General features: G+C 42.6%; 1 protein-coding gene across 2 annotated transcripts; it reads left to right on the plus strand.

The window, feature by feature from the left end:
- On the plus strand, positions 1 to 26,091 carry PARD6A (par-6 family cell polarity regulator alpha). Of its 2 annotated transcripts, XR_011559882.1 has the most exons (4): positions 24 to 181; positions 10,818 to 11,040; positions 24,136 to 25,323; positions 25,449 to 26,091. XR_011559882.1 is itself a non-coding variant. In XM_070761663.1 (3 exons), exons 1-3 carry the CDS (start codon positions 119 to 121, stop codon positions 24,927 to 24,929), a joined length of 1,080 nt encoding a protein of 359 aa, XP_070617764.1. In that variant the 5' UTR covers positions 1 to 118; the 3' UTR covers positions 24,930 to 26,091. The 2 variants fall into 2 exon arrangements, 1 of the variants encoding a protein (XP_070617764.1); XM_070761663.1 differs by having other exon boundaries at positions 1 to 181; positions 24,136 to 26,091.

Here is a 26,091-nt window from a genome sequence, read left to right on the forward strand (position 1 = left end):
GCTGGCTGTCCCCGTTTGGCGGCGGCGGCGGCGGAGCAGCAGCGGCGAGAATAGCCGCCAGCGACGGCGAGACACCCGCGGGGCAGCTGGAAAGGCGACCCGGCCCGGCGGGCGCAGCATGGCTAAGCACCACCGCACACCGGCGCGGAGCTCGGAGCCGGTCATCGAGGTCAAAAGCAAGGTGAGGGGAGCCGCGCGCGGGGGAAGCTTCGGCGAGACCGATCGGCGGGCGGAGAAGCCTCCTGAGGCGGAGGCTGCGGCAATTGGCCTCCCGCCCCGCCGGCTGCGAGATGCTGGGCCCAGGCGGGCAGCGGCGGAATGCTGGCTCGGCCGCGCAGCAGGTGCAACGGGGAGCGGCCTCTTCTTCTTCTTCCTCCTCCTCCTCTTCTTCCTTCTCTTCCTCGTCCTCTTCTTCCTCTTCTTCCTTCTCCTCTTCTTCCTCCTCGTCCTCTTCCTCCTCCTCCTCTTCTTCCTCCTCTTCCTCTTCTTCTTCTCCTCTTCTTCCTCCTCATTTTCCTTCTCTTCCTCCTCCTCTTCTTCATCTTCCTCCTCCTCTTCTTCCTCCTCTTCCTCTTCTTCCTCTCCTCCTCCTCCTCCTCTTCTTCATCTTCCTCCTCCTCATCTTCCTCTTCTTTCTCTTCCTCCTCCTCTTCTTCTTCCTCCTCCTCTTCTTCATCTTCCTCCTCCTCTTCCTCTTCTTTCTCTTCCTCCTCTTCTTCCTCCTCCTCCTCTTCTTCATCTTCCTCCTCCTCATCTTCCTCTTCTTTTCCTCCTCCTCTTCTTCTTCCTCCTCCTCCTCTTCTTCATCTTCCTCCTCTTCTTCCTCTTCTTTCTCTTCCTCCTCCTCTTCCTCCTCCTCTTCCTCTTCTTCTTCCTCCTCTTCTTCATCTTCCTTCTCCTCCCCTCTCTTCTTCCTCCTCTTCCTCGCCATCCTCTCCCTCTTCCTCCTCCTCCTCTTCCTTCTCCTCCTCTTCTTCCCCTTCCCCTTCTTCCTCCTCTTCCTCCTTCTCCTCCTTCTCCTTCCTCCTCCTCCTCCTTCCCAAGCGGGCTTTGGAATCTCTAACCCGACTCGACCCCGCGATCTCTCTCTTGCACCGGAGGGAGGCGGAGGGGGGGCGAGAGCGATCGCGACGCACCTCGCTTATTGTGGATGCGGCGCTGCGCGGGCGCTTAAGGGCGACCTAAGGGGGTGGCGGGCTGATTGTTTTTAAATATCCCCGCCTCTCCCTTCTCGCCTTTCCCCGGGCGTCTTTCGGTGGGTGGGCTCGGCTGGGCCACAGGGGGGTTTCTTTGCTCCCAGATGGAGGGATTTCCTTGTGTCGCTGCTGCTGCTGTTGCTGGTGCTGGCCAGCTTGGAGGGGAGAGAGGAAGGGCCCGGAGTGTTTCTTCCTAGCCTCCGGAAAAACACACAACGCACACACACACAACCTGCACATACACAACATGCACACAACACATACACCCAACACACACACATACTGCTGCCTGCAGGTTATGCAATAGTGTAGGGGAGGTGGCATCAGAGCTGATAGCAATAGCATTTAAACTTATATACTGCTTCATAATGCTTTTACAGCCCTCTCTAAGCGGTTTACAGAATCAGCATAATAGCCCCAACAATCTGGGTCCTCATTTTACCCACCTCAGAAGGATGGAAGGCTGAGTGAACCAGAAGGAAGGAATGAAGGAAGGAGGGAGGGAGGGAGGGAGGAAGGAAGGAAGGAAGGAAGGAAGGAAAAAATAGCAGTAGATTTATATACCGCTTCACAGTGCTTTTAAAGCCCTCTCTAAGTGGTCTACAGAGAGTCAGCATCTTGCCCCGAACAATTTTGGTCCTCGTTTTACTCCAAGGGTGGACGGCTGAGTGAACAGGAAGGAAGGAAGGAGGGAAGGAGGGAGGAAGGAAGGAAGGAAGGAAGGAAGGAAGGAAGGAAGGAAGGAAGGAAAGGACTTATATACTGCTCTGAGTCCTCGGAGAGGGGCGGCATACAAATCTAATAAATAATAATAATAATAATAATAATAATAATTATTATTATTATTATTATTATTATTCACAGTGCTTTACAACCCTCTCTAAGTGGTTTACAGAGTAAGCATCTTGCCCCCAACAACCTGGTGTTTCTCAACCTTGGTGACTAGCCAAACCCAAATCCTGCAATCTTCCTTCATTTGTTTTAGTCTGAATAGAAAGCCTGTCCCCATAGACATCAACTCTCAACATTCCCAGCCAACCGATGTGCGTTTTGACATATTGACCTAAGCAACATTTAGAAGTGGTAGAATGATGTAGGATTCTTTATTGGCCAAGTGTGATTGGACACACAAGGAATTTGTCTTTGTTGCAGATGCTCTCAGTGTACATAAAAGAAAATATAGATTAGTCAAGAATCATGAGGTCCAACACTTAATGATTGTCATTTTTTGCCTTTGCTGGAACATGTAGCAATAGCAATGGCTTTTAGACTTATATACCGCTTCACAGTGCTTTACAGCCCTCTCTAAGCGGGTTACAGAGAGTAAGCTATTAACCCCAACAATCTGGGTCCTCATTTTACCCACCTTAGAAGGGTGGAAGGCTGAGTCAACCTTGAGCCTGGTGAGATTGTTGGGGGGCAATATGCTGATTGTGTAAACCGCTTAGAGAGGGCTGTAAAAGCACTATGAAGTGGTATATAAGTCTAAGTGCTATTGCTATTGGTTTACACCATCATCCGGTGGCTTGCTTGGGTTGGTTTTACGTAGCATATTGGATCAACCGAGAGGTTGGGGTGGGTGGTTTTGAAATGCGGTACCAAGCAACCGTGGTTTGTTCAAATGCAGCCACGTTAAACAAATCACAGTGTATTTTAGCATAGTTTGGTATTTGAATACAACCAGTGATGGGCTCTTACGGGTACAGTCAGGTACGAAGAACCGGTAGAAAAAAATTGAATTTCCCCCCCTTTTTTTTTCCTGGTTCTGGGTATGTTTTTCCTGTTGCAGTAAATGAGGTTGAATGCATATAATTTTAGAAGAGCTGTCTCTCTCTCTCTCTCTGTGTACATACACTTTATATAGTAGATAATGTATATATTTTGTGTGCCTGTGTGTAATATGTATGTACACATATGGCGTATACAGAATATACTAAATATGGAGCATTTAGTGGTACACATATACCACTAAATGCTCTGTCTTACATATTGGTAAAAAGAATCAGAATACTAAATATAAACTTGAAGGAATTGAACTTATTGATAACCCTCAATCTGTCAAAGACCTTGGAGTACTCGTATCCAATGAACTAAGTCCTAGAGCCCACTGCAACAACATTGCCAAAAAGGCTTTAAGAGTTGCTAACCTAATCCTTCGCAGCTTCTTCTCTGGTAATTTTGAACTGCTAACAAGAGCTTACAAAACATTTGTCAGACCAATCCTAGAATACAGCTCGCCTGTATGGAACCCACATTGCATATCTGACATCCACACAATTGAGAGAGTCCAGAAATATTTCACAAGAAGAGTCCTTCACTCCTCACAACAAAATACCTTACTCCGCCAGACTTGAAATTCTTGGTTTAGACAACTTACAACTCCATTGTCTCCGTTCCGACTTAATTATAGTTTATAAAATCATATACCAAAATGTCCTACCTGTTAATGACAACTTCACCTTCAACCGCAACAACACACGAGCACAAAATCGATTTAAACTAAATGACAACCGCTCCAAACTTGAATGCAAAAAATACGACTTCAGCAACAGAGTAATCAATGCCTGGAATGCACTGCCTGATTCTGTGGTTTCTACTCCTAACCGCAAAACCTTTAACCTTAGATTATCTACAATTGACCTCTCCCCCTTTCTAAGAGGTCTGTAAGGGGCGTGCATAAGCGCACCACTGTGCCTACCGTCCCTGTCCTATTGTCTTCTTTTGTTATTTTTTATCATTACTTATCTAATGTTTTATTTGTACAAATTACCACCCTATAATTGTTTGACTAAATAAATAAAAAAAATATATAAATAGAATTAAATAGTATATTTTGGATGTTCAGTAATAGTAAATAGATAGGGAAATTGTATCTCTTTAAGGCGAGGAGAGGCCAGGTGCCCTAACCCTAACCCTTGATGTGAGTGACATTAAGTTGGCCATCTTTAAGCCAGTCGCATGACCTTTAAGCAACCCCGATCACATGATCATGAAGCCACTCCCACCTAGTCACATGGCCAACAAGCCACACCCATAAAATAAACCACGCCCACAGCGTGATAGTAAAAATTTTAGCAACCCTTCACTGAATACAACCTATGCTGCTCTTAGCTGTTATTATTTATTGTTATAGTGAGTAGAAGTAGCACTGCATCAGGAAGTTAGTTTTGAATGGGATTTAGCGTGGAGGAGCAGAGAATTTACAGGAAAAATCTTGCATGCTCTCAGTTATTGTAACAACAATATGTTGCTCTTTGTTCATAGTTGTCTTTGGAGAGCCTAACATCAACTTTTTCCAACAGAGCAAGCAAACCCTATTTTAAAAGAAAAGTTTTCTGCTGTTTGGATCCTCTGGATCCACTGGTGGTTTGGAGAGCCGGTAGGGACAGCTGCAAGAGGCTCTGCCCACCCAAACTGCCATTTTCTTTTTTTAACCCTCTGCCCATGCGTTGCAAAGGCTTCTGAGCATGCGCAGAGGGTAAAATAAAACACATACTTCCAAACCAGTAGGGAAGGTAAGTATACTGCTCAAAAAAAGTAAAAGGAACACTCAAAGAACACATCCTACATCTGAATGAATGAAATATTCTCATTGAATACTTTGTTCTGTACAAAGTTGAATGTGCACAACAGCATGTGAAATGGATTGTCAATCAGTGTTGCTTCCTAAGTGGACAGTTGGATTTCACAGAAGTTTGATTTACTTGGAGTTACAGTGTGTTGTTTAAGTGTTCCCTTTATTTTTTTTTCAGCAGTGTAGATTTCGCCACTGACTCCAAAGTTCCCCAGATTAAAAAAAAAAAGTACAGTATACAATCTTCATAATGAAAGTGACACAAATGTAACCACAAATAATATAATAAAAACATTCCATAATTAGGACAAGGAGCCAGGACTGGATGTGATTGTTTTCAAGAAGATAACGTGTTAAATCAGGCGTGTATCCAACGTTTCGGCTTGCCTGGTCCACGCTGATCGAAGAGGAATTTTCTTGGGCCACGTATAAATTATAAAATGTATAAGTTTATGAATTTGTCAGGTTCCGTTACTGGGACCTCGTGTGCCATGTGAGTTGTGGGTTGGCATGCCTGCATTAAATGGTCAAAAAGTATCTGCGCGCTTGAAAAGAATGACTAAGTAAAACTTGCCCCGGGAGTTTACTATCATGAGCTTCTCAGAATCTGAGGAAGAGCCTGCTGGTTTGCAAAATATACTGCTCAAAAAATAAAGGGGACACTCAAATGAATGAATGAAATATTCTCATTGAATACTTTGTTCTGTACAAAGCTGAATGTGCACAACAGCATGTGAAATTGACTGTCAATCAGTGTTGCTTCCTAAGTGGACAGTTTGATTTCACAGAGTAATAATAATAATAATTGTTCTGCCCGCATGTTTCAACCGCCCGTAATTACAGGGTAATTAGTCCAGGAAGACACACACCACACGATAAAAGGAAAACCAAAAAGGTTTTATAAACAGAAAAACAGAAACAGCTCCCTTTTTAAATGTCAAAGGGATTTTCTGGTACACACAAGGTACAGGTTACATGCAATCCAATTGCTCACCCAATAACTGGGAAATTGAGTCCAATTCTAAAGTCCAGAGAGTCCACACATAATCTTGAACAGCACAAAAACCACAATCTTGACGAAACAATCAATCAGATAAACTGCCATGAGGCTAACACACCAGGCTGCACTTTTATCTGTAGCACTAATTACAGCAGCCCCACCCAACCACAGGTGGCCTCATTTTCTCTTGTAATAATCCTTCAGTTGTTGTCTCCTATGCATCACTCTACGCATGCGTGGATGTGTCATTAATTCTTGTTCAGAATCCAAGGATGATACAGATGATTGATCTCCTGGGCTGTCTGCCAAACTTCCCTCTTCCCTGTCACTCACACCTCCTTGGTCAGAGGAGGCTTCGTCGGCAGACTCCATCGGGAGCAAAACAGGCCTGTGGCATGTGGATGTTTCCCCCACATCCACCTGCACATTCCTTGGGGCAGGAGCTGGGGCAGAGCTAACCACAAATAATAATAATAATAATAATAATAATAATGATAATGATAATGATAATGATAATGATAATGATAATGATAATGATAATGATAATGATAATGATAATGATAATGATAATAATAATAATTTATTAGATTTGTATGCCGCCCCTCTCTGAAGACTTGGGGCGCCTCACAACATAACAGCAATACAATATAAATACAAATCTAATGTAAAAAAATTTTTTACATTACTTTTAATATTAGATTTGTTCATATTGTCTTTTTACTGTTGTTAGCTGCCCCAAGTCTGCGAAGAGGGGCGGCATACAAATCTAATAAATAAGTAAGTAAGTAAGTAAGTAAGTAAGTAAGTAAGTAAGTAAGTAAGTAAGTAAATAAACAAACAAACAAACAAACAAACAAACAAATAAATATAAAAAACTAATTTAAAAATACATTGTTATAAAATACTTATCAGCTACATAATCATACACATTCAGTCCAACTGAACATAGACATAATAAAGGTCAGCGAAAAAAGGAGGGGGAGAGATTAATTCCCCCCCATGCCTGGCGGCAAAGGTGAGTCTTCAACATTTTACAGAGGTTGAGGAGGGTAGGGGCAGTTCGAATCTCCGGGGAGAGTTGATTCCAGAGAGCTGGGGCCACCACAGAGAAGGCTCTTCTGCTGGGTCCTGCCAGATGGCATTGTTTTGTTGACGGGACCCAGAGAAGGCCAACTCTGTGAAGCCTCCGTATAATCAGCCGCTGGGATTGGTGTGGCAGAAGGCGGTCTCGTAGATACTCTAGTCCGATGCCATGTAGGACTTTATAGGTCATTACCAACACTTTGAATTGTGACCGGAAACTGATCGGCAGCCAGTGCAAGCCGCAGAGTGTTGATGAAACATGGGCATATCTGGGAAAGCCATGATAGCTCTCTGCACGATCTGAAGTTTCCGAACACTTTTCAGAGGTAACCCCATGTAGAGAGCGTTACAGTAGTCGAAGGGCATGAGCGACTGTGAGCAGAGACTCCCTGTCCAAATAGTTTGATTGACTTGGAGTTATATTGTATTGTTTAAGTGTTCCTTTTATTTTTTTTGAGCAGAGTATTAAAGGTACATGCGCAGAAGCCAAATTTCACTCCCACTGTGAGCGCGTATGCCGATCGCCCAGAGCTGTGTGTACAGCTCCATTTTTGCTACTAGAATGTCATTCACCCCCCATCCTGGTAGAACCCAATACTGGACTTGTTGTAAGTGGCAGGCTTGCCTGTATCTAATAGCAGCTGGGAAGCAGCTGCTAAAGCTTGACAGGTGCCTTCCAGGTGTGTTGGAAGCAGGACTTTCCAAATTGCGAGCAGTTGGGCGGAGAATTCTCAGAACGCAGCCCTAACCTCTCCCCAGGGCATTGGTTAGAAAAAAGTTTTCCCCGTCAAGAAAAAAAAAAGTTTCTTTTTCCATTTTGGCGATTCTGTTGATTGCCGGGCACAGCTTGGGCTGAGAAGATGAGAAATTCAAGGCATGAATTCGCAGTTTAGCCGAGATTAAAATCAAAGGTTTGGAGAGCAGGAAATGAGCTAATTCTTTTTTTAAAAAATATTTTCTTTATTACGTTTTCACATATAATTCAAATCACACATTATTCTGTTTTACAGATTATAAACCATCTCTATTAACATTCTTATAGTAGATTTTTACCTGTTACATTCCATTATATACATTATATTTCATACTTTTATATTCTAATATTTTTTACGTTCACTAACTGGTAAATAAAACTTTTTACAAGGTAGCTGTAGATTGTTTCAATTGTACTATTGCTTCATATTATATTATTTCTATATTCTCTTTTGAACCCATTCATGCCATTTTTGCCATGTTCGTTTTGATACCATGATTTTGTTTCCCTTGATTGAGTTAGTGAGTTCGTCCATCTCCACGCATGTATATATCTTATCTATAATTAAGTCTTCCGTTGGGGTCTGGTCATTTTTCCAGAGTTGTGCTATCGCAATTCTTGTTGCAGTGTTTATATGTGTTGTAAGAAGCATTGTTTGTTTTGAGTAGGGTTTTCTCCAAATTCCTAATGGCATAGCTTCCGGGGTGAATTCTATTTCCTCTTTTGTAATCTCTGAAAGCCAAGTATGAGTTGTATTCCAGATTTTTTGTATCAAATGAGCTAATTCTTATAACATGCCCAGATGCTGTATCCATTTTTCCATGAAAGCAGTAAATATTTATTTATTTATTATTTATTTATTATTTAGATTTGTATGCTTTCAGTCTCTTTCTTGAGTATAAAATCATGTATCTACTCAAAACGGGCTATGTGTGACTCTTAGAAACAAAGAAGATTGACAGCAGAAAAAGACCTCATGGTCCATCTAGTCTGCCCTTATACTATTTCCTGTATTTTATCTCAGAATGGATAAATGTTTTTCCCAGGCATGTTTAAATGCAGTGACTGTGGATTTACCAACCACGTCTGCTGGAAGTTTGTTCCAAGCATCTACTACTCTTTCAGTAAGGGGCGTGCATAAGTGCACCAGTGTGCCTTCCAATCTCTTTCCAATTGTCTCTCCTTATCTCATTTATCTTTTCTTCCTTTCAAACATGTTCACCTATACTTTTATATCTTCTCTTCTATTCTTTTGTTTACTTATATTATTACATATCTTTCTCTTCAATGTGTATTATGCATTGGACAAAATAAATAAATAAAATAAATAAATAAAATAAATAAAAAATATTTTCTCACCTTGCTTCTGATCTTTCCCTCAACGAACCTCAGATTGTGCCCCCTTCAGATCTCTTTAGGAAGCCGTCGACTTACAACCGCAATTTGAGCCCCAAATTTCTGTCGCTAAGCGAGATCTTTGCCCCATTTTACGACCTTTCTCGCCCCCCATTGTCAAGTGAATCACTGAAGTTGATAAGCGAGTAACAAAACGAATCGCGGCAGTTCTTAAATTCATAAGACAGTTGTTAAGTAAAACTGCCTTCCCCGTTGACTTTGCTTGCCGGAACATCGCAGAGAGTGACAGCCGTCATAACCAGGGATGGGCTACTGCCCAGACGGGGGGGATGGACGCAGTAGAGTAGCAAAAATGGAGCTCAACCGCAGAGCATCCAATTTGCACTGAAAGATGTTGAACCCCGAAGTTCGGCAAAAGTTCGGGTTCGGCGTTTGGAGGCCGCTGAGAAGCCCCCCGGCTGTTTCAAAAGGTGACAGCCGGGCGGCAGCGCTTCTCGGCAGTTTCCCGAACCCGAACTTTTGCCGAACTTCCGGGTTCGGCGTTCGGGGCGGCGGGTTCATAAGGCGAGAAATGTTCGTAACAAAAAGCACCAAAATCCCGAACCCCGGGTTCGTATCTCGGAAAGTTCGTAAGACGAGAGGTTCGTATCACGAGGTACTACTGTATTACTGCTCAAAAATAAAGGGAATACTCAAATAAGACATCCTAGATCTGAATGAATGAAATATTCTCATTGAATACTTGTTTTGTACAAAGTTGAATGTGCACAACAGTATGTGAAATTGATTGTCAATCAGTGTTGCTTCCTAAGTGGACAGCTTGATTTCACCGAAGTTTGATTTACTTGGAGTTATATTGTGTTGTTTAAGTGTTCCCTTTATTTGAGCAGTATATATATATATATATATATATATATATATATATATATATATATATATATATGTCACATGTTTTTTGCTGAATTTGAAAATTAAGGGAGACTAGGATAGATCTATTTCGGCCTTATTTTGGCCTCATCAGCTAGCCATACCCACTGGGACTTGAACCTGCAACCTTTGCCTTGTAAAGCAGAGAATTATCCTCTAGGCTACAGTATCCAATCCCTTCAGCTCTGCACCAGGGAAGGGTTACATATTTTTGTGTTGAATCACCCTGGTGTATTGAAGGAACATCACAGCTCCTTATTTGCCTCTCGGCCCAACCCAGGGTCATTTCCAAGGCAGTTAATTTTATTGATAGCCAACAATTCTATCTATATGTGTCACATGTTTTTTGCTGAATTTGAAAATTAAGGGAGACTAGGATAGATCTATTTCGGCCTTTTTTGGCCTCATCAGCTAGCCATACCCACTGGGATTTGAACCTGCAACCTTTGCCTTGTAAAGCAGAGAATTATCCTCTACATACACATATACATACCTACATACCTATATACATACCTACATACATATGTTTTCCAGGTGTGCTCTTAAGACTGCTAAAGAGTATTTTGTCTCTATTACACCAACACATGATTTGTGTCTGTTGTAGTTTGACAAACTCGAATGGATTGTCTCTGTGCCCTGCTTAACGGCCATCTTCCTGTTACCCCCACTAATAAACAATCACATTATGGTTTGTTGTGATGTGTGAACGCAAGATGATGCTTTGCTTTGTGTTTTGTCCAAATGATGTAAAAACCCCTTTTCATTTGAGGAGGTGGTGGTGGGGGGATGATGAATTAAAAGAAATCTCAACTTACTTTGCTGCTTTGGAAAGTTTTCCCCAAGGCCAGGGGGTCAAGCCTTGGTCAAGCGGCTTTTATCGGTCCGGCTATTATTTTGTGTCTTGAGACTGTTTTGTCTTCGTGGCAGTTCGAGGCTGAGTTTCGCCGGTTCGCCATGAAGAGGTCCAGCGTGGGTGGATTCCATGAATTCTATCAGCTGATCCAGAGGGTGCACCAGATCCCGTGCTCCGAAGTCCTCCTGGGATATACCGACATCCATGGAGATCTGCTTCCCATCAACAATGATGATAACTATCACAAGGCCCTCTCTTCTGCCAATCCGCTTCTCCGGATCATCATCCAAAAGAGAGGTAAGAGAAACCTAAATAATAATAATAATAATAATAATAATAACAACAACAACAACAACAACAACAGAGTGGGAAGGCACCTTAGAGGTCTTCTAGTCCAACCCCTGCTTAGGAGAAAACCCTACACCACTTCAGACAGATGGTTTATTTATTTATTTAATTGGATTTGTATGCCGCCCCTCTCTGAGGACTCGGGGCGGCTCACGGCATATACCAGAAACAAAACAATAATAGGAATCTGTTCTGTCAGGCTCTCTGGTAGACTTCTCCCAAAAATTCACAGGTACAAATTTCACACACACACACGTTTGAAAATTCAAAACAATGTTCTTTATAATGAAAAGTCACTTAACCTAAGCCCTCTTTTGTAAATTTTGTTCCAATTTTTTTTGTCTCAGAACACAACCACCAAATGTAAAAGAAGGTGCAGTTGTTTTTTTTGCATTGCCAACAATTTGGATTAAATTTAGGATATATTTTTGCCAATTGAGTTGGAGCCAATTACCATCTATAACACATCTTATAATAGTTTTCTTTATATAGTACCGATTTGGATAATTTTAAATTTCTATTCCATACCTGTTCCCAATCTGCCAAGTGGATGTTGTGCCCGATATTTTGTGCCATTCTAAACAAGTGGGCACTTAATGTGCCATTACGTGTGTGCAGTAAGAGAAGAGAGGGAAAAGAAATAAGGAAGTGAAAAGGACAAACTGAACTTAAATACAGTAACCACAGGTGAGAGAGATTTGGCTAGAAAAGGCAACCATCTAAATAGACATAACACCTTTTCCCAAAGTCCAGACATACAGAGGTGACTATTCCAACACTGAAATGGGATGTGGTGTTAATTGTTGTGGTTAGCTCTGGCCCAGCTCCTGCCCCAAGGAATGTGGAGGTGGATGTGGAGGAGACATCCACATGCCGCAGGCCTGTTTTGCTCCCAGTGGAATCTGCTGACGAAGTCTCCTCTGACCAAGGAGGCGTGAGTGACAGGGAGGAGGGGAGTTTGGCAGACAGCCCAGGAGGAGATCAATCATCTGTATCATCCTTGGATTCTGAACAAGAATTAATGACACATCCACGCATGGGTAGAGTGATGCATAGGAGACAACAACTGAAGGATTATTACAAGAGAAAATGAGGCCACCTGTGGTTCAATGGGGCTGCTGTAATTAGTATTTATTTATTTTATTTATTTATTGGATTTGTATGCCACCCCTCTCAGTAGACTCGGGGCGGCTAACAACAGTAATAAAAAAACCATCATATAAATCCAATACTAAAACAACTAAAAAACCAAACCTCCATACAAACGAACATACCATACACGAATTGTAAAGGCCTAGGGGGAAAGAATTAGTGCTACAGATAAAAGTGCAGCCTGGTGTTTTAGCCTCATGGCAGTTTATCTGATTCATTGTTTTGTCAAAATCGTGGTTTTTGTGCTGTTCAAGATTGTGTGTGGACTCTCTGGACTTTAGAATTGGACTCAGTTTCCCAGTTATTGGGTGAGCAATTGGATTGCATGTAACCTGTGCCTTGTGTGTACCAGAAAATCCTTTTGACATTTGAAAATGGAGCTGTTTCTGTTTTTCTGTTTATAAAAACTTTTGGGTTTCCTTTTATCGTGTGGTGTGTGTCTTCCTGGACTAATTACCCTGTAATTACGGGCAGTTGAGACATGCTGGCAGAACAGTTAATAATGGGGCTTTTAAAAATCAGGAGGGAGGAGGCTGCTGCAGATTAAGAGTTTTTTTAAAAAATTAGTATTGTGCTTTGACAGAAGACGCTGTTTTAAATGGGAGTAAAATCTGTTTTCCAAAACCAAGCCAGTCCGTAGGATAATACGGATCGGTCATTTATGACCCTTGTAAGGCTATACTATTAGTTGTAACCTAGGAGCTTTTAATAATTTCAGTCCTCAGAGTCTTCTTCCTCCAAATCTATGCATTGGGAGGGAGAAAATTCTCATATCAAGGAGGGTCCTTTGATCGGAGACATAGATGATTTAATCTGTGCAGTAGCAGCGCCCTCTTGCCTTAAAGAAGAGAAAATAAATTGTTATACTTTGAGACAACAGTGGAATCCAAAGATGTTTGTCGACTGAGATCCTGACTGTTGAAATTTGTTGTGCAATTAAAAAAAATAAATGACATGAGTGTATTTATCCAAGTTTGATTTGACTCTATCCAAGTTTAGAATTTTTGCATATTATTTATTTCCATTCTAGCGTTGGGAGGATTAGATCAGAGTAGCAAAGAGTCGAACATTGGAGAGCCATGTATAAAATAATATTCAAGATGTTCAGACTTGAATTTTTTTACCTTCTGTTAATGCAGGGTTTAGTCGATCTTGGCTTGATGCTAAGCCTTAGTTGCCTGGGTTTGCAGGCTAAATGCTAACTAAAAATCAAATAAATCAGATTTGTTGTTGTTAGTTGTGAAGTTGTGTCTGACACATTGTGATCCCATGGACAATGTTCCTGTCCTCTATCAACCCCCTGGAATCAGTAATGGGCTGCTGACCCCACAGGGGGAGGGGGATACAGTGGGGGTAGTAAGTTTACGCACTATTTATTGAATACTTAATAGATTTTTAAAAATTGTCCTTCCTTTTCTAGTACCTTAGTATAATCCTTAATTACTTTAATAATAGGAAATAATTAAATAAGTATGTTTTTACCCATAAACGCTTTAATCATTTTAATCATTATCTAGAACTGAACTTTGATAGCAGTTTGAGAAAATTGAGCTACTTGCCTAATCTGTTATCATACTGAACCTTGTGGGTTCAGTAGAAAATCTGAAAATGTTGACTGTGCTCCTCAACCAATAAGGCTGTCTATCGTTTGTTCTTTTTGTGGCTATTCAAATAATGTGACTTCATCAACTGAAAAAGAGTCCAGGCACCTATTTGAAAAGTTACCTTGGTCGGTAAGCGACTCTCACCCAGTCACATGACCTTTAAGCCACCCAGGTCACATGATGGTAAAAGAAAAGAAATTACATAGAAAGGTAATCCAAGAGATAAAATAAAATTCAAAAATAAGTATGTAAATATGTAAACATGCAAAGTATGTTAACAAAAAATAAGGAAAAACCGGAAATTCTCTGAAATTCCAAATGAGCAGGGAATGTAAATTTCCCAAATTTATGTTTTGTTTTTTGTTTGTCATTGTTATGTTTGCGTGTATATAAATAATAATATTTTTTAAAAAAAGATCTGGAATAGGCCATGGCGACAGGACTGAGCAGTGGGAACTTGGCAGATGCTGGCGAAAGCTGCTGGCACGTTAAGTTTTTAAATCACATCAGTCTCGGTTGTCATCCAGAAGCAGCAGTCAAGTTTATGAGACCGTTAATGTGATTTATTTCAAATCGGGTTGCATACCAGAGATGGCCACGGCCAACAATTGGCCAGACACCAGCTCATGTCTTCATATCTCTTTCCTTGCATTCTTCCTTCTTCTCAGAGCCGCAGAGAAAGATGGGAGACTTTCTAGCCTCTTGTGAGTGATGGTAAATTCTGAGCTAAGAGATGATACAGAAAATAATAATAATAATAATAATAATAATAATAATAATAATAATTTATTAGATTTGTATGCCGCCCCTCTGCGAAGACTCGGGGCGGCTCACAACAAGCGATAAAACAATATTGTACAGGCACAAATCTAATATTAAGAAAAAACTAAAAACCCTATCAATTTAAAAAACCAAGCAGCACATACATACCAAACATAAATTATAATAAGCCTGGGGGAAAGGTGTCTCAAATCCCCCATGCCTGGCGGTATAGATGGGTCTTAAGTAGTTTACGGAAGACAAGGAGGGTGGGAGCAGTTCTAATCTCCAGGGGGAGTTGATTCCAGAGGGCCGGGGCCGCCACAGAGAAGGCTCTTCCCCTGGGGCCCGCCAGACGACATTGTTTAGTCGACGGGACCCGGAGAAGGCCAACTCTGTGGGACCTTATCGGCCGCTGGGATTCGTGCGGTAGTAGGCGGTTCCGGAGGTATTCTGGTCCAATGCCATGTAGGGCTTTAAAGGTCATGACCAACACTTTGAATTGTGACCGGAAACTGATCGGCAGCCAATGCAGGTCACGGAAACACACCTTATATTTATTTGTTTGTTTGTTGGTTGGTTGGTTGGTTTATTTGTTTATTTATTTGTTTGTTTGTTTATTGGTTGGTTGGTTGGTTGGTTGGTTGGTTGATTTATTTATTCATTCATTCATTCATTTATTGATTGATTGATCAATTTATTTATTTTATTTATTTATTTATTTATTAGATTTGTATGTCGCCCCTCTCAGTAGACTCAGGGCGGCTCACAGCAACAATAAAACAATGTGCAACAAATCTAATAATTTAAAAACACTAAAAAACCCATTATTAAAAGCAAACATACACACAACCATACCATGCATAAACTGTATAGGCCCGGGGGAGATGTCTCAATTCCCCCATGCCTGACGACAGAGATGGGTTTTAAAGAGTTTGCAAAAGGCAAGGAGGGTGGAGGCTATTCTAATCTCCAGGGGGAGCTGGTCCCAGAGGGTCGGGCCGCCACAGAGAAGGCTCTTCCCCTGGGTCTCGCCAAACGACATTGTTTAGTCGACGGGACCCGGAGAAGGCCAACTCTGCGGGACCTAACTGGTCGCTGGGATTCGTGCGGCAGAAGGCGGTCCCGGAGATATTCTGGTCCAATGCCATGAAGGGCTTTATCTTGCCTATAATGTTCCTACAAAATCTGGAGTTGATATAACTTTGGGATTTTTTAAATTAAAAATAATTCTTTATTTATACATAAACATACAGACGTACGACATTTAAAAACATTGGATGTTGTGTGACATGCGTTTTACATTTCTTATTGTGCTCAATCTCTATAACATAACTATACAAATCTAATAAATAATACTAATTAAAAATAATAACTATTATTATACATATTATATACAGTTTCTATACATTGATCTTACACTCATATCTCGCCTTTCTTTTCTCACCTTTCTCACCGATCGTCTCACTTTTAATCCCCAATTTTCTCTCCTTTATTTGACTATATATCTTTACATTTATCTTTTTTCTAGCCAATGAGAGAACCTATCCTAACAACCATAGCATTCTGAATTGTCCTTATTTTCCAATTCCATTGTTAATTTATTCATTTCTGCACACAATGTTATTTTTTCTATTAACTCCTCCTCAGTAGGTGTGTTTTCCAATGTTGCACCGAAAACAATTCTTGCTGCTGTGGTTATGTGTTGGAACAAACTTCCAGCTGACATGGTTGGTAAATCCAGAGTAACTGAATTTAAACATGCCTGGAATAAACATATATCCTTCCTAAGAGAAAATACAGGAAATAGTAAAAGGGCAGACTAGATGAACCATGAGGTCTTTTTCTGCCATCAATCTTCTATGTTTCTATGTATAAGATTAGATAAATTTGACTCTTTTCAAACTTTTCACGGGATAGTCCCAATAGAAAGAACTCTGTTTTTCTTTCCTATTTTCTTTTCTAATATTTCTTCCAACCATTTCTGAAAATTGAGAGTTGTTGTAACTTTGGACCATTTCCTGGAGTGGGGAGAAAGCTTCTGTTGGCTCCCAGGCTAAAAATAAGACGTTGTACCCAAAACACAGAATGGTATTTATAACTTGGGATCTGGGTCTGCCAAGGTGCTCCATTTAGGCACGGCCATCTGGAAAGACCTCTTCCTTCCCCGCTCTGTCTTCTATTATGGGAAGGTTCAAACATTGCATTTAACAATTGTATAGTCTGGAGGACAGAAGGGAAAGGGGGGACATGATCAAAACATTTAAATGTGTTAAAGGGTTAAATAAGGTTCAGGAGGGAAGTGTTTTTAATAGGAAAGTGAACACAAGAACAAGGGGGCACAATCTGAGGTTAGTTGAGGGAAAGATCAGAAGCAACGTGAGAAAATATTATTTGACTGAAAGAGTAGTAGATGCTTGGAAAAAAACTTCCAGCAGACGTGGTTGGTCAATCCACAGTAACTGAATTGAAACATGCCTGGGATAAACATACCGTATATCCATCCTAAGATAAAATACAGGAAATAGTATAAGGGCAGACTAGATGGACAAGGAAGTTTTTTTCTATGTTTCTATGTTTCTAACCCAGTGTTTCCTAACCTTGGCCACTTGAAGTTATCTGGACTTCAACACCCAGAATTCCCCAGCCAGCATTCGCTGGCTGGGGAATTCTGGGAGTTGAAGTCCAAATCTTTTCAAGTGGCCAAAGTTGGGAAACACTGTTCTACCGTTCAATTAATTAATTAATTAATTAATTAATTAATTAATTAATTAACTTACTTACTTACTTACTTATTTATTTAACTTTACTTTACTTTACTTTACTTTACTTTACTTTACTTTTATTTTATTTATCTATCTATCTATCTATCTATCTATCTATCTATCTATCTATCTATCTATCTATTTATTGGATTTGTATGCCGCCCCTCTCCATATACTTGGGGCGGCTAACAACAGTAATAAAAACAGCATATAACAATCCAATATTAAAACAGTTAAAAACCCTTATTATAAAACCAAACATACATACAGACATACCATGCATAAAATTGTAAAGGCCTAGGGGGAAAGAGTATCTCAGTTCCCCCATGCCTGGCGGCAGAGGTGGGTTTTAAGAAGCTTACGAAAGGCAAGGAGGGTGGGGGCAATTCTAATCTCTGGGGGGAGTTGGTTCCAGAGGGCCGGGGCCGCCACAGAGAAGGCTCTTCTCCTGGGTCCCGCCAAGCGACATTGTTTAGTTGACGGGACCCGGAGAAGAACTGGTCGCTGGGATTCGTGCAGCAGAAGGCGGTCCCTGAGATAATCTGGTCCAGTGCCATGAAGGGCTTTATAGGTCATAACCAACACTTTGAATTGTGATCGCACTAAGTCATAAGATGGATGGACTCCTTTCGGTTCCTGTCTCCAGAGTTCTTCATGGATCAGCAAGCCAACATTCTCCATTCTGACATCCTTTGTATGCATTTGATTTACACTGCCCAAAAACTAACCATGACTTGCGAAGGTTGGGCGATGGCCAACTGCTCACCGAGGCGTGGAAAATGTTAAGTGACGGGTCCCTGAGGATTCTACCTGAAAAGCAGTTCCGTTATCCTTCCTTATAAGGAATTCTTTGACAGATAGCGTCCAGGTCTTGTCAGCTCCTGTGCATTCTGGCCTCCCTCTGTTCTTATGATATATAGCAGTGATGGTGAGCCGTTTTTTTAGCTCAGGTGCCCAAAGGTGCGCGCACGAGTTCACACCCATAATACAATTTATTTTTATTTATTTTATTTATTAAATTTGTATGCCGCCCCTCTCCGCAGACTTGGGGCGGCTCACAACAGTAACAGAAAACAATATATAATACAAATTCAATTATTAGAAAGCTAAAAACCCATAGTTTAGAAAAAAACAAAAAACATGCACACAACATACCATATATAAACAGTATAGGCCTGGGGAAGGCAAGGAGGGTGGGGGCAGTGCTAATCTCAAGGGGGAGCTGGTTCCAGAGGGTCGGGGCCGCCACAGAGAAGGCTCTTCCCCTGGGACCCGCCAAACGACATTGTTTAGTCGACGGGACCCGGAGAAGGCCAACTCTGTGGGACCTAATCCCTGCTTATGCGCACAACTCCTACACCGTCCCCCTTTGCATGCACACATAATAATAATAAATTAATAATAATTTATTAGAATTCTATTCTATTTCCAAGGACTCGGGGCGGCTCACAACAATAACAATACAATGAACAATAATGCAAATACAATATTAATAAAAACTAGAATTAAAACCCGTCAATATTAAGAAACAATTAATACTACACAGTCATACCACTCTCAAAGGCTACAGTCAGAAAGTAGGGGGAAGGGAATTTGCCCCCCCAGGCCTGGCGACATAAATGGGTCTTCAACATCTTGCGGAAGGCGAGGAGGGTGGGGGCAATTTGAATCTCCGGGGGGAGTTGATTCCAGAGGGCCGGGGCCGCCACAGAGAAGCCTCTTCCCCTAGGTCCCGCCAGATGGCCATTTTTAGTCGACAGGACCCAGAGAAGGCCAACTCTGTGAAGCCTCCGGATTTCTGGTAGGCCCGTTGGACTGTTTTTCGCTCTTCCCAAGGTTCATGAAAGTTTGGAAATGAACTTCTGGGTGGCCCATTTTTCACCGTTGGCTGTTTTTCACCATCCCCACTGCACATGCGCACAACTTTCCAGGTCCCGTCAACTAGATAATGTCACTTGGCTGGGCCTAGGGGAAGGGCCTTTTCTGTGGGAGCCCCGGCCCTCTGGAATCAGCTCCCCCCAGAGATTCCCACTGCCCCCACCTTCCTTGCCTTTCACAAGACTCTTAAGACTCATTTATTCCACCAGGTTTGGAGCAATTAGATCTTGGCCCCGTGGCTGACGAATGTTATGTATGATTGTTGTCTGAATGGGTATGATTGATTTTTAAACAAAATTGGGGATTTTAGATTATCTAATTTTAACTAATTTGATTTATCTATTGTATTTCACTGTTTCCTTTGGACTGTTTTTCGCTCTCTCCCCAGGGTTCAGGAAAGCCTCCTGAAGCCTAGAGAGCACGCACAACCCCCATTTTGGACCTAGCAGGCCTCCCTGAAGCCTCTGGAGGCTGGCAACGGCCCATTTCCCGACTTCTGGTGGGCCCAGAAAGTCTGTTTTTCGCCCTCCCCAAGTTCCAGAGGCTTTCGTGGAGCCTGGGGAGGGCAAAAACATCCTCCCTCATCCCCGAGAAAACCTCCAGAGACCAGAAACGCCCTCCCGGAGCCTTCATGTGAGCCGAAAATCAGCTGGCGAAGCTGAGCGAGGGCAATAGCTCACGTGAACACAGATAAAGCTCTGCACCTCTTTGCCATCACGGCCCTATGGCATTATGGCACAAAACAACCTTCCCTCCACCCCCCACCCCCCTTTTATACCCTTGTTCAATATGGAAGAATTGGCAGCCTAAACATATGTATTTTGGGAGCTTCAGGGAAGGTTAATTTCTAACAAATTCTTGCAGGATTCAAACACATTGCTTCTTTGTCTGGAGCTCTGGTTGTGGCGATGGTTAAGTGCCAGGGCCCTTTGTGTTCTTTTGCTGAGATCTACAGAATAATGCCTGCGGGGCGTAAGTCAAAGTGTGATTAAAACTGAATTATTCATACCCCTGTGTAATCCTCCCAGACTGTGCTCTGTAATCCTAGAAGCAAATGCCAACTCAGAAGTAGGGTGTGAGGATTGAGGCTACCCTTCTGGGCAGAATAAAATATTGGGTTTATCTTCTAGCGCTTATAGTAGTGTTTTTCAACCTGGGCAGCTTTAAGACCGGTGGACTTCAATGCCCAGAATTCCTCAGGTTGGCCATATTATAATAATAATAATAATAATAATAATAATAATAATAATAATAATAATAATAATAATAATAATAATAATAGAGTAGTAGATCCTTGGAACAAACTTCCAGCAGACGTGGTTGATAAATCCACAGTAACTGAATTTAAACATGCCTGGGATAAACATACAGTATATCCATCCTAAGATAAAATACAGAAAATAGTATAAGGGCAGACTAGATGGACCATGGGGTCTTTTTCTGCCGTCAGACTTCTATGTTTCTATGTTTCTATTATTATTATTATTATTATTATTATTATTATTATTATTATAATATTATTTTACAGTTAACACTCTGGAATAGTGACAGTCTTCAAAGAGGGGCGGCATACAAATCTAATAAATAATAATAATAATAATAATAATAATTATTATTATTATTATTATTTATTAGATTTGTATGCCGCCCCTCTTCGAAGACTGTCACTATTCCAGAGTGTTAACTGTAAAAGAGCCCACAGTCGGCCTTCTCCAGGTCCCATCAGCCAAGCAATGCTGGCTGGTGGGCCCTAGAGGAAGGGCCTTCTCTGTGGTGGCTCCAACCCTCTGGAACCAACTTCCCCTGGAGATTCGCACTGCCCCCACTCTCCTGGCCTTCTGGAAGGCCTCAAAAATTCACTTGAGCCAGCAATCCTGGGCCTGTTGAGCTTTAATATTTTGCTTGGGCCATTAATTTGAATCCGATTGTGGTATGAATGAGTGTGAATGCCAGTGTATGTTTTTTTAAATGTTTTTTTTAGATTACTAATAGGATTTTTAAGTTACTGTATTTTTCAGAGTATAAGACGCACCTTTTTCCTCCCTAAAAGAGGCTGAAAATTCAGGGGTGTCTTACACTCTGAGTGTAGCTTTTTTCAAAGCTTTTTCCCCCAGCCCTAAGTTAACTAGGTGCTAACGATCTTCCCGGCTCTTACCTTGCAGGTTCTTTCATTGTTACTCTTTGCGAAGAATGTTTTCCAAGCCCTAAGCCTTTGCAGGGCTTTTTTTCATTGCTCTATTTGCTCAGAAAGTTTCTTTCTAGCCCTAACCAGGTGCTAACAATGTTCCCAGCTCTTACCAGCTTGCAAGCTCTTTCATTGTTACTCTCTACTAAGAATGTTTTCCAAGCCCTAAGTCTTTGCAGGGTTTTTTTTTCATTTCTCTAACTTTCTCAGAATGTTTCTTTCCAGCCCTAACCAGGTGCTAATGATTTTCTCTGCTCTTACTGGCTTGCAAACTCTTTCATTGTTACTCTCTCCAAATAAGGTTTTTTTTAAAGCCCTAACTGGGGGATAAAACAATGTGCTGAAGCTGACCAGACTAAGGATGCTATTATTATTATTTATTGGATTTGTATGCCGCCCCTCTCCGCAGACTCGGGGCGGGTAACAACAATGATAAAAAGCAACATGTAACAATCCAATTTAATAAAACAACTAAAAACCCTTATTATAAAAACAAAACATACACACAAACATACCAGACATAACTTGTAACGGCCTAGGGGAAGGAATATCCTAACTCCCCCATGCCTGTCGACAAAGGTGGGTCTTGAGTAATTTGCGAAAGACAAGGAGGGTGGGGGCCGTTCTAATCTCTGGGGGGAGTTGATTCCAGAGGGCCGGGGCTGCCACAGAGAAGGCTCTTCCCCTGGGGCCCGCCAAACGACATTGTTTGGTTGACGGGACCTGGAGAAAGCCAACTCTGTGGGACCTTATCGGCCACTGGGATTCGTGCGGTAGAAGGCGGTTCCGGATGTATTCTGGCCCAAAGCCATGTAGGGCTTTTCCCTATTTTCCTCCCCCCAAATTAAGGTGCTTCTTATACTCAAGCGCGTCTTATACTCCAAAAAATACGATGTTTAATATTGGACTTTTTTATGTTGTAAGCCGCCCCGAGTCCTCAGAGAGGAGTGTCATATGTCCAATAAATAAATAATAAATAAATAAAAGCACCCCATTATCAAAACTCAGATTTTCTTAATCCCCACCCCAATCAGGCAGGTTTCCACAAAGAGAATAACTCATATTGCAACATTCCATTATGTAACATAGATAAGAGGCTTATCCTTGGGTGATTAAGCCATGTGGCCCCCTGCTGTCTCTTGCTTAGACAAACTCGAAAATGATCTATTTGGCTGATCTGTTTCTCCTTGCCAGCCAGGCACCGCCTTGGCCTTCAGATACTGTACATCCCAAAACGCTAAATCATTTTTGCATCACTAAACCATCCAGCAATTTCCAAGAGACCAGAGAAAGACAGAGCTGGGAAAAAATAGATCACTTGGTAATCCGAAGACACAGACAATTGCTAAATCAAGAGATGGAAATCCAGAATTTAGCACCTAATATTGCTGGGTCGCCGACAGGCAACTTTATTTGTAAATGGGTAACATACTGTATTTTTCAGAGCATAAGACGCACCCTTTTCCTCCCTAAAAGAGGCTGAAAATTTGGCTGCATCTTATACTGTGAATGTAGCTTTTTCGAAGCTTTTCTTCCAGCCGTAGCAACGTGCTAATGATCTTCCCAGCTATTAACATTGTTGGCTCTTTCATTATTACTCTCTCCGAAGAATATTTTTCCAGCCCTAAGTCTTTGCAGGCTTTTTTTCCATTGTTCTACTTGCTCCGAATAAGTTTCTTTAGGTCCTAAATATCTTCCCAGTTCTTACAGGCTTGCAGGCCATTTAATTGTTACTCTCTCCGAATAAGATTTTTTAAAACTCCTAACCAGGGGATAAAATAATGTGCTGAAGCTGACGTTAGCCAGATGACTTCTGCATGCGCAGAAGCCAAAAACGCTGAAAATCGGCAAAATCTCACACGCAAGAGCGTCCTTGCGTGAGATTTCGCTTGCTGCGCATGCGCAGAAGCCAAGTTTCATGCGGGCGTGCACAAGCACGCATCGGCTGCAACCCATTAATGGTTCAGCTAACTAGGAGCTCAGGAAATCCGGGGTGAAGCTGAAGGATACTATCGTCCCGCATAACACCTGTTGTGTATGATCCCTGTCACCTTTTAGAATTTTCAGATTCAGAAGACAGAGATGACGTAGAAGCTATCAATTACCCTGATTTAAGAGATGTGGGGGAAGCTAGTGAAAAGCGAAACAGATCAGCCGTCAGACGAAAGTATGCAGACTCATGTTTCTTCTGATAGTTCAAGTTTAGAAGACGGTCCTTGGTTAGACCCCAAGTTCAGAAGGTTGCAGAAAAGAAAGGAAGAAATTGGGGGGGGGGGGAGTTTTGATATGCTATTTCAAAGTGTGTAAATTAATTATTTAATTAATTTCCCCACTTCCGGAATTTAACGGAAGAGAAGACGCTTTCGTCAAATCAACCAAGATGGCAATTTATGTCATCTCTCCCAAATAAGTGAGTGTTTCTATTGGATGATATACTGTTTTTTTAACAGCAGAAACCTGACCCAGAGATAAGAAAATGTTTCGAAGTAGACAGCTTGTTAATTAGAAAGATTTATAACTTTGTAATTTAGCCTGAAAGAGTTGAATGCATTTTCTCTGTACCGGAGCTGTAATGATGAGGACCGAAGTGGAAGGAGTAAAAGGAATGTTATTTTTGAAAACTACCAGCCTGTAAAGCTCTAGTCAGCCGATTCTAGCCCAGATCCAGAACATTACCTTCCTGTTTTGTTTTGTCTTGCAGCTGAAGCCAACGCCAGCGTCTTTGCCTCCAACTCACTGCAGCGGAAGAAAAAGGGACTGCTGAGGCCGACGCACCAACGGGCCAAGCCGCACCTGTTGATTGGCATGCCTCAGGACTTCCGCCAGATCTCCTCCATTATTGACGTGGACATCTTGCCCGAGACCCACCGGCGTGTCCGGCTCCATAAACATGGTTCCAACAAACCCCTGGGCTTTTACATCCGGGATGGGGTTAGTGTGCGAGTCGCACATCACGGAGTGGAGAAAGTGCCCGGTATCTTCATCTCCCGCTTGGTCAAAGGAGGTTTGGCCGAGAGCACCGGACTTCTGGCCGTCAACGATGAGATCCTCGAAGTCAACGGCATCGACGTGGCGGGCAAGTCGCTGGACCAGGTCACCGACATGATGGTGGCCAACAGCCACAACCTCATCATCACCGTCAAGCCGGCCAATCAACGTAACAACGTGATCCGCAGCAGCAAGGCGTCGGGGAGTTCCGGCATGTCGACGGACAGCACGCCCAGCCAGCAGACGCCGAGCCCGGCTTCTCAGTACCTGAGCAACTGTAGCACAGCCGAAGGGGAAAGCGATGAAGAGGGAGACCTGGTGATTGAGAGTGACTTGCCGGCCAGCTGCCCCAACGGGGGTCTTCTTGACAGCCTCCAGCACAGCCTCTCGCTCTATAGCTCCCAAGGCTCCCTGCCTTCCCTGAACAGTCACAGTGGCAGTGGGAGCTCCATGCGGGGCAGCCGAGCGGGTAGCCTCCAGGAAGACGGCACTGTCATCACCCTATAGCCTTTGGCGCCACGGTCTCTCCTTCCCGTTCTACTTGAAAAACATTGTTTCCGAGGGTCAGTCGTGGAAGAGCCATGCCCTCCTTGACCATCAGAGGTCAAATCCAGAGATTGGAACCAAGGTTTGCCCTGGTTGAGCCGGACTTGCACACACACCCACACCCCTCCATGCTCCAATGGCGATTCTTGCAACCAAGTTGACAGTGTCTGGATATATACAGTTGTACCTCTACTTACGAACTTAATTCGTTCCATGACCAGGTTCTTAAGTAGAAAAGTTTGTACGAAGAAGCAACTTTTCCCATAGGAATCAATGTAAAAGCAAATAATACATGTGATTGGGGAAACCAAGGGAGGGTAGAGGCCCTGTTTCCTCCCAGGAGATTCCTAGAGAGGCCCCACGGAGGCTTTTCCCCGCTTTTTCCGGCCCTGTTTTCTGCCAGGAGATTTCTAGAGAGGCTCCAGAGAGGCTTCTCCCCGCTTTTTCTGGCCTGTTTCCTCCCAGGAAATTCCTAGAGAGGCCCCACGGAGGCTTCTCCCTGCCTTTTCCGGCCCTGTTTCCTCCCAGGAGATTCCTAGAGAGGCCCCACGGAGGCTTCTCCCTGCCTTTTCCGGCCCTGTTTCCTCCCAGGAGATTCCTAGAGAGGCCCCACGGAAGCTTCTCCCCGCTTTTTCCAGCCCGGTTCCCTCCCAGGAGATTCCTAGAGAGGCCCCACGGAGGCTTCTCCCTACCTTTCCTGGTTACAGTTTCAGAGGCTCGGGTTTGTAAGTGGAAAATGGTTCTTGAGAAGAGGCAAAAAAAATATTGAACACCCGGTTCTTATCTAGAAAGGTTCGTAAGTAGAGGCGTTCTTAGGTAGAGGTGCCACTATTCAGAGCTACGCAGGACAGTTGGAAGTTTGAAGGAGACGGACCTTCTTCTTATCCTTGGCTGCTCTCCTTCCCATGTCCGGGGAGCTAAAGGGAGGGGGGCCTCTTATATTACTTTCCCCCTTTCAGCCTCTACCTGTATTCCAGGTAGGGGGGCTGGACTCATTCATCCCCCCCCCAAGCTCTGCCTCAACCAACTTTTCATGAAGTGTTTGATTTTAGGTGTTTTTATGATGATGTGTGTCACAGTTAATATATTGCAACAGACTATTAAATCATGGCTTTTTTTTAAA

Source organism: Erythrolamprus reginae, chromosome 9, assembly GCF_031021105.1.
Source record: "Erythrolamprus reginae isolate rEryReg1 chromosome 9, rEryReg1.hap1, whole genome shotgun sequence".
Lineage (NCBI taxonomy): Eukaryota > Metazoa > Chordata > Lepidosauria > Squamata > Dipsadidae > Erythrolamprus > Erythrolamprus reginae.